Source organism: Poecilia reticulata, chromosome 22 (assembly GCF_904066995.2).
Source record: "Poecilia reticulata chromosome 22, P_reticulata-male-v2, whole genome shotgun sequence".
Lineage (NCBI taxonomy): Eukaryota > Metazoa > Chordata > Actinopteri > Cyprinodontiformes > Poeciliidae > Poecilia > Poecilia reticulata.
In genome coordinates this window covers 2925725-2936278 of record NC_088851.1, presented here as the reverse complement: position 1 = coordinate 2936278, position 10554 = coordinate 2925725, and the positions used below count along the sequence as shown (strand labels likewise).

Genomic DNA, 10554 nt, shown 5'->3' with positions numbered 1-10554 from the left:
TCAAATTGGTCTAGTTAAATCAGAAGCAGCCCTGGTTCTGCTATACCCCAGCAGAAGTCCAGATTAAGGAGCAGACATCACCAGTCTGACACATTCTCTGAAAACCAGTGAGGACAAATACAGAATACATTTTTATTTCAAAATAAAAAAGTTAAATATTTACAGATTGAAGTAAATTGATAGATTTTATGAGCAAATGTGTTCTTCCACCTCCATGAACAGCGCAGGGCGTTTCCGTTTCCATGTCGACTACATGATGGTCTGTCCTGTCTGAGGACGGAAGGCAGAGAGAAAACCAGTACAGCTGCTGGAACCGGGCCAAACCGGACCGAACCTCTGGACTGTCTGGTACTGAGACAGGTCTCCATTCATGTCCATAGCTAACACAGTCCTCATGTCCAACAGTACAGCACATTGTGCTGAGATTCCCTTCCAGCTGGCTGGCTGGAAGAACGAGGCGCCGTTCACTCCGCCGGCTCGCTCTCCTTCTGTTTCTTCTTCTTCTTCTTGGGCTTCTCGGCGACCTGGATCACACACACTTCAATGAGTTCTGGTAAACGGTCATGTTCACAGACTGAGGAGGTCCACTCCAACTCACCGGCGTGTCGGGCTCCTCCTCGGTCTTTTCCGTCTCGGCTTCCTCTAGCTTTGCTTTTTTCTCCTTTTTCTTTTTCTTCTTTTCTTTCTTTACGTCCTCAGCAGACGGCGTGCTGGGCTGGGCCGGCTCACCGTCGCTCTCCGCTGACTCCCTCTTCCTCTGCAAGAACGTCACAATCACAGCTGATCAAACTACAGGAAAAATTAACTATCCAGTGCTTTCACTGTGTACAGACAGTTTTCTGCCTCAAGCATGACAAGATATTTTATATCACGAGAGGATCTGTAAACTAAATATCCATCAATCAATTTGAAAAGTGAACCATCTTTCTGAATCAAAAATAAACAAATTACCATTCCTATTTGAACAAGTCATTAAATTCTTCTTTCATGGGAACAACAGTATTTTCTGTTCAGCCTAAAAATACACATATTTATATATATATATATATATATATATATATATAATCTCCAGCCTAAAGTCCACAGCCCTGTTCTACACTTTGCTTCAGGGTCTGGACTCTCAGCTGTGAGACGATTTAAACTTTAACCAAAAGCTAACATTTCGCCATGACATTTGTAATGTATGGTGAGTGCATCTATCCACAAATACACTCCTTCCATCTAGAACTACCAATGAAGGGTTTGATTATTTAACTGGCAGTCAAGGAAATGTTGATTAAATGTTAAATCAGCTTGCCATATTATCTTGCTGCTCACACAGCCAGCTTGTTATGACAGCTCACCTACCCCATCGTTCTAAAGCGATAATGTGATCTCACCTTAGCCGAGGCGTCGCCTGATGCCGCCACTCTGGAGGCGCTGCAGAGAAAAACACATGTTGACGTTAAACTGCCTCAGGGCCTGAAACAGCTGAGACTGTTCTCTGGGGAGCGGGGCCCCCAGCTGCTGCTGGCCAGGGGCCAAGGCTCCAAGCAGAGTGTTCATGTAGCAGAGCGACTCCCTCAGAGAGCACGGCAGCTCAGAGAGGGATAACTCTCTGCAGTGAGCGAGGGCCACCAGCAGGGGCCAGCAGTGAGTGCAGGGTACCTGTAGTCAACATACTGGTCCTTCCAGTCCTGAGGCGTGCTGCCATTGGGTTTACCATGTTTATCCAGGAGGCCCTTCTGAATCATCATCTTCTTCTGGCTCGCCTGGTTCACACAGCATCAGACCAGAGGTCACACACACACACGTGTGGTTTTCATGTTTTACAGGGTCATTAAATTGATTTCCAATTATTTTCTAAAGCCTAACCCTGACCTTAACCAAAACACAATTCACACCTTAGTCCTAAACCTAACACAAAAACAGCAGTTCTGTTTTTGTGTTGCATATGATGCCATATATACGGCATCATATGTTCAAATGCCGTATCAGGAAAGTTGATATGGCATTTGAACATATGATTAAATGCAGTTTAATCATTGCATCGTGCATCATCACCAGGTTGTCCTGCAAGCATACAGCCACACTGGACATGAGCGATGTTTCTCTCCTTTAAGTGACTGGTGTCCAAAGAACCTCGTCACAAATGAGAATGTTTTTCAAGAGCATCATTTGTGTTTGTGGGGATACAAGTCATAAATAGTTCTTATCACTTTAATCATAACGAGAATAAAAATATTATGAACATTTCCAGAACGATAAAAATAAAAATTTCAATAAGTTACTTTAGCTTATATTTTAGGATAATTGAAAAACAGATTGTACTTTTTTTGGCCAGTTTTTTTCCCTCCACCTTTCCGAGGCCTCTCTAGCGCCCCCTGGCAGCGCTCACTTAGAAAAACACCATTAGAAGCTAAAGGCTCTTCCTCGTACCTTGGGCCCCAGGCCCCACTTCCTGGGGTACGTGTCCCGCTCCATGATCACCCTCTTTATCTTGGCTACGACTCCGTGGTCACAGGTGGAGATCACCGCTGTGGTCATCAGAGCCACGGCTGCAGGGAGAGGACAGGCTTCAGTCTGGTTAGCGGTCAGTCTGACCAAGATGGTAGTTCTAACCGAGGAGCCATCAGGTAAGGGTGATAGATAGCAGGTCATCACGGCCCGGAAGCTGCTGCATCTACTCAGATCATCATGTGGCGTTGGCATGACAACACGCAGATCAACCCGCTCTCACCTGTGCAGATGGCCTCGCCCTTGGTTGTTATAACGACGATGTCCTGGTTGACCTCGATGCCGTCTTCATAGCGGAGCACACCGGGCAGCATGATCTTGGCGCCGTAGCAGATGGCGTTGACCTTCAGACGGAGCCGGGTCAGAGGTCACAACCACAGAACTGATCCAAACACCAGCAGGATGAGGGTCACTCTGCACTTTTATACTTTGATTTTTTTTATAGAAACAGTATCCAAGATACTAAATGTTTTATACAACCAACTTTTATTTAGCCAAACTTTACACTATTTTAATACAAGACCTGTTTTAGAGAGGCACCAATCTGATATTAACATCTATATCAGACCTGCTTTATTATTAATTTTACATTATATTTAGAATTCATAATGGCTCTTTCTGAACCTATTGGTTCAGAAAAAGCCCAAAAAAGAGCCAAAACATGAACGAGTTTATTTTTAAATGCTCAACCAAAATAGTCAATCTATTGTTTTTGTCTGAACAAATGAAAGTTGTTCTTTCCACGTTTGACCAGCTGGTGGAGCTGTTCTAGTCTTCTGTACTGGTGCAAATAAATGAGTAATTCAGTAAATTTCTGTTTAAAACAGAACGAGTTGATACTAAACCTCACATCGGCATTGGAAGTGAAAAAAGTGGATCTGTGCATCCTTCATTATTTTACTACATAAGATGTTATTACATCATTTATGACGCAACATGCTATGTTACTAATGTTATATTGTGTGTGTAACTGTTTTTGTAATAATTTTTTTTTTTATATGTTGTGGACGCCAGGAAGAGTAGAGACTGTCATGGCAACGGCTAATGGGGATCCCAACAAACAAAGGTGAACAGGAAGGTGAGTCTGTTTCCAGGGAGGAAGACTCACCGCACTATCCTTCATCACCAGCCGCTTGTGCGACACCAGCAGCTTCTCCAGAGGGTAGATGACTCTCCTCAGGTACGTCTCGTCCTTGTTGTGGTCGAACTGCCACTGGGCATCTAGAACATCGTGCATTGTCACCAGGTTGTCCTGCAAGCATACAGCCACACTGGACATGAGCGATGTTGGCAGCGCTGAGCCTCGGCGGTCGGGACACTCCGGCCGCCGTGTCTCCGCTGCTCTTCCTTCTTCCAAAGGCTAATTAACAACTCGGCACTGAACAGCAGAGCTGGACTCAACGCTTTGGACTTCTGGCCGGAACCAGAACTCCTCCTGACCTTCTCTCCCAGGACTCCGGAGCGGACCCGCCGCAGCTCCTGCATCTGCCCCCCGACGCCCAGCAGCAGCCCCAGGTGGACGCACAGGGTCCGGATGTAGGTCCCGGCCTCACAGCTGACCCAGAAGATGCCTGTAGGAAAGGACAGACAGATTGAAATGGAGGTGATGCAGTCATCACTGGACTCCGGATCGGTCCAGACTGGTTCTGACTCAGGACGGCTCTAGGCTTCATCTGGACCAGGACCAGTTGGAATGACCCGGGGTAAGAAGCATCTCCTCACCCAGCCTCCTCTCTGGGTCGTACTCGATCAGCTTGCTCTCATAGATGGTCCGGACTCTCAGCTGACGTTTCACTGCAGCGATCAGCGGCGGACGCTGGAACAACGCTCCGGTCAGCGTCTCCAGGGCCTGCGGACGACCAGTCAGCAGCGATCAACATCTTCTCCAACTGTGTCATATGACACCATGTTATATTTGCATTCAACGTGGAGGCTCACCCGGGCCAGAACGTGCTCGCTCTCGATTGCGTTGTGCAGCCGGACGATTCCCACATACTCCTTACCTGGAATCAGAGCAGAGAGAAGGTCACGACCTTCACCACGTCTTAAATGGAAACATTCTGTCATGTTTCACTGAGCAGTACGTCCGTTTTACTGATTAATCACATCTTCTGTTTTTGGAAAATCTGGATTTCTTTTTTCTCCCCCCACTAATGAACTCTTCGGGTTTCCGTAGTTCAGCCATCTTGTTTAGCAAGCGTGTGACAAAGTTTCTGTTTATTTGGCCTTTGAATTCAGGTCAAATAAATAGGCCTGAATGATTGACATAAAAGGCAGTTTTTGGAAATCATTTGGAATTACCTTAAGAAAATAAAGACTAAAGAAATTTATTAAAATGAGATTAAATATGAAAAAAATGGGGAATTTTAATCTTAAACCAAACTCTCTGTCCTGATAATGCGGCAGTTTGACATGGCTTGATGAAGGGAACCCACCGGCACTCTGCTGGGACTTGACCAATCGCGTGGCTCGATCTATGCAGACGATCAGGCAGCCAGTGACCTTGGGGTCAAGCGTTCCGCTGTGACCGGTCTTCTCCACCCGCAGGATCCTCCGGATCCACGCCACCACCTCATGAGACGACGGGTTGGCCGGTTTGTCCAGGTTGATGAAGCCCGACCTGGATGAGCGGATGCATCGCCGTCAGAACCTGGTTTGGGCCAGAACCGGCCCAGAAAGCTCAGGGTGACGTTACCATACTTGACATAGTCGGTGATGTTCCTCTTCAGAGGGTTGCTGCCGCACGGGATGGGCGTGTAATGAGCTGTTCGGATGTTCAACTTGTGGAAATTCTGTGGGAAAAACAGGAAATGTCTTTACCATTGATTCACAGATTGTTAAATGATTTGTTGAGAAAACGGCTACAACTCTTTGATCTGGGAGTCTGCACACCTGAAGAGCCTCCATCTTAATACTACATTATATTTCCATTAAGAAGCCAGGAGTTCTGCCATGTTCACACTACAGATGCAGAACTTTCAGTGTCTTGTGATTTCATCCAGATTTTTTTATTTATTTTTAGGGTCATGATTTGACTCAGAAAATGTTTTTTTCTATTCAAACTCTTTATTGTGTTGAAATTATGCAAGTGTAAACAAAAAGAACATTAAAAACTTCTCAGGTTCCATAATGGATCCAATTCCATCAGTTCATATTGAATACAAAAACAGGCTTGTGCATCAAATCCTGCAACCAATGTGAAGTTAGCTTAGCTGCCTGGCTTTTTCTTAAATTAAAAAAATAAATAAAGTAGTGGGTGAGCCAGCCTTCTACGGTGGCCCAGTGGACGATAATGTGATATGCAGGGACTGGCAAATAGGAGCGGAAAAAAATGACAAACATAAATTTTGAAATCAATTTTTGTGCATTTTGAATCAATCTAAAATCTCCAGGACTAGGAACTGCGATTCATAAGTGAATACATTTTTCTCTCCATTTGGTGGCAGTAATGCACCAAGTTGTTTCAATTAGAGCATTTGTTTTCTGAAGCTCCCTCTTCAGCCCAACCCCTGAACGCCATCTCAGCTCAGACTACAACTCTTCTGATAGTAAATCAGTCCACAGGTTAAAGATGGCTGCTACATTTAGACAACTAAAATCACATGCAGCTGAATAACTTGCTTTATGAATAAATTATTTAAATGTGATCAGAACAGGAAGTCGTCTTGGCCGCGGCCTCGTCCAGTCACACCCCGTGAGGTTGCTGGTTGTAATCCAGCAGAACGCTGGAAAAGCTCCAGCCACCCATGGAGCGGCCCCGCCCCAGAACGGAAGCAAGGGCAGCAACTTGAACGGGGCAGCGGCACTCAGAGAATGGATAAACCGCTTCATCATCTCACATGGTTCTGAAACATCAAAAACTAAAATCGCCCCCCCATCAGGGCAGGAACACCTGGGCCTGACCTTCAGTAGGAGGGGCCACTGTGACGTGTCCAGGGAGGGAGCGATTGACTCGGGCTGGATGAAGAAGTCTCCACTCTGTTGGATCTCCTAGGAAACACAAGCAGACTGTTCAGAAACGGCCAGGGGAGGGGCTCTGATAACCTGAAGCTTCAAGTCAAGTTTTTCTACAAACCCCAACAGATTCTTCCAAAACCTTCTTCGACTTCTTCTTTTTCTTTACTGAAGCTAAAAAAGAAACGACACAGAAAATCTGGTAAAAGAAAATACTGAAAAGAAGTCATCAGTCAGTTTTCCTGTTTATTCACATTCATTAAGAGCAGATAAATTTAAATTACTAACATTTAAAAATTTATATTTTAAAATGGATATTTTTTAAATTATATTGTTATAATTGAAGTTTATTTACTGTAATTTTTAGTCAATAAGTGTATTAATTCATTTAATGCAGTTACTGTGAGCAGTTTAGTGATACAAATAATACCTCTTCATATGACTGGTGTCCTGAGGAAGCGCATTATAAATCGGAATGTTTATATATAGTTGTTGCTTTAAACTGAAGGCTTTAAGATCAACCACGGAAACCCTGCTATCAACGCCAACTTCAGCTTCTTCTTCGTGGGTTCTAAGCAGAGGGCCACGTGGTGTCTCCACGTGCTTGCAACACGTGGTGGCTAACGCTCCCAGCTAACAGGCCACTGAACATTCAACCCCAAACTGAAAGAGTTGCTACTTCTGAGAGATCGTTTCCACAGCTCTGGTGAACACAGAAACACAGCAGCAGCGTGTTCGGCTCCTGGTTTATTAGCCATTTTAAAGCTGATCTAGTTTGCATTTTACAAGTCAATAACCACAACAGATCAAACTATAGTAAAATAACGCTTTCACTTTCAAAATAGCAATGCAATCAATTTGATATAAATGTTTTCGTTTTTTTACAGTTTAGAGCCTGCTTGATCAAAATGACTCACCACGTGTTTCCTGTTCCACGCATTAACAGCTCACGCGCCTAAATCACGATTAATAAAAGACGCCACGCTATTTCATCACAATACGCTGATCTAAATACGAAGATCTGGATGAGATTTATTTTGCAGAATGGCTGCAAAAACACAACTATTAATCTAAGCTGCACCTCAGACCAAATTCCCAAATCCGCTTTCCTCGCTACAATAAAAACAGCTAAACTACACCGAGAGACGCTTTACTGGCAATAAAACCCCGCGTTAAGGGGAGGCGTTAAAACATCATTATTTGACCGGGAGAAGAAGTAAAAACTGCCCCTGCCCCACAGAATGTGTTGCACACTCACCTTCTAGGTCCGCCATCTTCTCCGGAAAGAATGAACGTTCACCCAGCGAGGAGTAGAGAGCAGCTGCTTCTTCCTCTGCGACCCGCGAGCAGGAAGCAAAGGTACTACCGGGTACACTGCTGCCCCCTGCCGGAAAACAACGATTCAGCACAACCAATATCCGGTTGTGCTTCATCCATCCACCTTCTGTACACCCTTGTCCCTAATGGGGTCGGGAGGGTTGCTGGTGTCTATCTCCAGCTAACGTTCCGGGCGAGAGGCGGGGTCACCCTGGACAGCGACACAGAGACAGACAGGACAAACAACCATGCACGCATGTTTCTGGAAAACAAGCTGATGATTGTTTTCCAGAAAATTTGAATATTACATAAGACCACGTAGAAAGGATTTTTGATATGTGAAATAGAATAATCATTCATTAATCTGATTAGTCAGATTAATGATCAATTAATCATTAATCTGGCAGTCATGTTTTTGGACTGTGGGAGGAAGTCAGAGTACTTGGAGAGAACCCACGCATGCACAGGGAGAACATGCAAACTCCATGCAGGGAATCGAACCCAGAACCTTCTTGCTGCAAGGCAACAGCTCTACCAACTGCATGGCCCAGATGTGCCTCAACAAAACAGAACAATGTTTCACTACTTCAGTCATTCCATTTAAAAAATGAAGTATATAAGTTCTTGTCTTGGTTTATTTTGGTGAATATACCATCAGCGTAAAGCTGATGATTGTTTTCCAGAAAATTTGAATATTATATAAGACCACGTAGAAAGGATTTTTAATATGTGAAATAGAATAATCATTCATTCCTTAAAGGAAATATGGATGAAAATAATAATTGATCATGTTGAAATATTTCAAAAGAAGTAAGTCTGCTTTCTAAAATAAGGTAGTAAATTCATGTCTTTCCAGAAAATATTTACTGGCTGAAACTGATCAAACTGATTGATAAATTTTTTGTAGTTCACTCTCCGTAACAGTTGATGTTAGTCTCTTTGATTGCTAATTGTCATAAAAAAAAGTGTAAGCTACAAAAAGTCATTGCAAAAGAAGTTGAATGCTAATAGAATATGCAAGCATATGAATGGAAAGTTGAGTGGAGGGAAAATGGATAAAACAAAAGACACAAGCAACAGAGATTACTGAAGCTTTGAGATGATTATAAGGCAAAACTATTTCACATTTGGGTCAGATTCATAAGGCATAGACTGCAGCATCATGGCACACACACACACACACACACACACACACACACACACACACACACACACACACACACACACACACACACACACACACACACACACACGCTCACACACACACCCACACACACACACACACACACACCCACCAAGCTGTCTGACTGCCTAAAGAATAATGCTGGTAGAAAATTGCAGAAGCGCTGAGCTGGTAAGTGTGAGATCAGACATGCATCCATGACAACCAGAGACTGAAGATGAAGCAGAAACACAATAAAATGTGTTTTCCACACAGCTAGTTGGCAGAAAATGCTGATGTGCAAAGTTTTCAGAAACAGCTAAACACTAATGTTACACACACACACACACACACACACACACACACACACACACACATACACACACACACGCTCACACACATACACACACTGTCTCATTTGATTGAACTCCTGTTTAAATGATTTCCTTTCTGCCTTTCTGTTTGTTGCACAATGACTTTTGGTTCTTTTAAAGTTTGAACTGCCTTCACCCTAGTCAGCATAGAACAGCATCAAGATCTACAGAAACTCATGCGTTCATCTTTAATTGCATTTTAATAGTTTGCTACTGCAATAGTGTCTTCATGGATCTGCCTAAAAACATCAATCAGCTGATCCAGAACGCTGCTGCTGGTGTTCTGACTAAAACACCAGGAAGATAGAGAACATCACCCAGTTCTGCAGTCCTTTACTGAGAGAATAGACTTTAAAATTCTGATGTTAGTTTATAAATCACTGAACGGTTTAAAGTTCTGCTGTTGTTGTATCAACCTTCCAGAACCTCTCAGGTCTTCTGGTTCTGCTCTGCATCCAGAACCAGAACCATCCGGAACCAGAACCAAACGTGGAGAAGCAGCATTCAGCTTCTATGCACCACAAATCTGGAACAAACTTCCAGAAATCTGAAAAATAGCTGAAACACAGAGAGCCTTTAAAACCAGACTAAATCCCCTTCTGTTTAGAGCTGCTTTTGAGCCATAATAAATGAATTATTAACCAAAACATTTGATGTGTATTTATGATTTTAACAATGACACTTGACAAAAAGTAACGTCTGTTCCTGTTTTCACAATTGTTGAGTGTGTGATGTGTTTATGATGTTTTTATGTTGTCATGATGTAACGTACTTTGAACTGCCTTGTTGCTGAAATGCGTTAACAAACTTGACTGATTGATTAATCCAAAATGTTATTGTACATTGAAAAACACTCAACTCTGTGACACAAAAGAGGAGACTGATGGTAAACAGCTGCAGAGGCATCAGCCCTGAGTTCCTGCAGTCAGACAGAAACCACAACACGTGAACAACACTGTTGCTCTGTAATTTATATCAATAAATGTTGCTTGCAGCCGTCAGGTCAGCAGCAATCCTCCAGTGTTGTATCCTTTATGCGTTGCGTAGGCGGCAGTGAGAGACACAGTAACTATGGTTACAAGGACAGTCGGGCTGGTGTGGAAATGTTCTTAGCTTCATTTTTTTTTTAAATCAAATATTCTCTTTGCTAAAGACTTTCAGAAAACACAATGACTTCAGTTCTTGTCAGGCTGTTCAGGCATGAATCATAGTCACATCAAATGACGTTAGATTTTGTTGTTTTCTCTCTAA

General features: G+C 43.3%; 1 protein-coding gene and 1 non-coding gene across 2 annotated transcripts; both read right to left on the bottom strand.

Moving 5' to 3' along the window:
- Nucleotides 1-118: 118 nt before the first annotated feature.
- On the bottom strand, nt 119-7844 carry dkc1 (dyskeratosis congenita 1, dyskerin). Its single transcript, XM_008398696.3, has 15 exons — nt 7709-7844; nt 6572-6624; nt 6400-6486; nt 5197-5288; nt 4932-5116; nt 4435-4499; nt 4219-4345; nt 3937-4067; nt 3605-3748; nt 2720-2840; nt 2419-2537; nt 1648-1751; nt 1380-1419; nt 599-757; nt 119-524 (listed from the first exon to the last, which is right to left on the bottom strand). Exons 1-15 carry the CDS (start codon nt 7722-7724, stop codon nt 465-467), a joined length of 1503 nt encoding a protein of 500 aa, XP_008396918.1. The 5' UTR covers nt 7725-7844; the 3' UTR covers nt 119-464.
- Nucleotides 2607-2683, bottom strand: LOC145550105 (small nucleolar RNA SNORD83). Its single transcript, XR_014085954.1, has one exon. It is a non-coding gene; the product is annotated as a small nucleolar RNA SNORD83 (small nucleolar RNA).
- Nucleotides 7845-10554: the final 2710 nt, after the last annotated feature.

Coding starts and splice junctions, on each gene's coding strand:
- dkc1 (XM_008398696.3), bottom strand. Junction 6,487..6,571: donor TTTTGGAAGAATCTGTTGGG/GTTTGTAGAAAA, acceptor TGTGTTTCCTAG/GAGATCCAACAGAGTGGAGA. Junction 3,749..3,936: donor CCGGAGTCCTGGGAGAGAAG/GTCAGGAGGAGT, acceptor GTATGCTTGCAG/GACAACCTGGTGACAATGCA.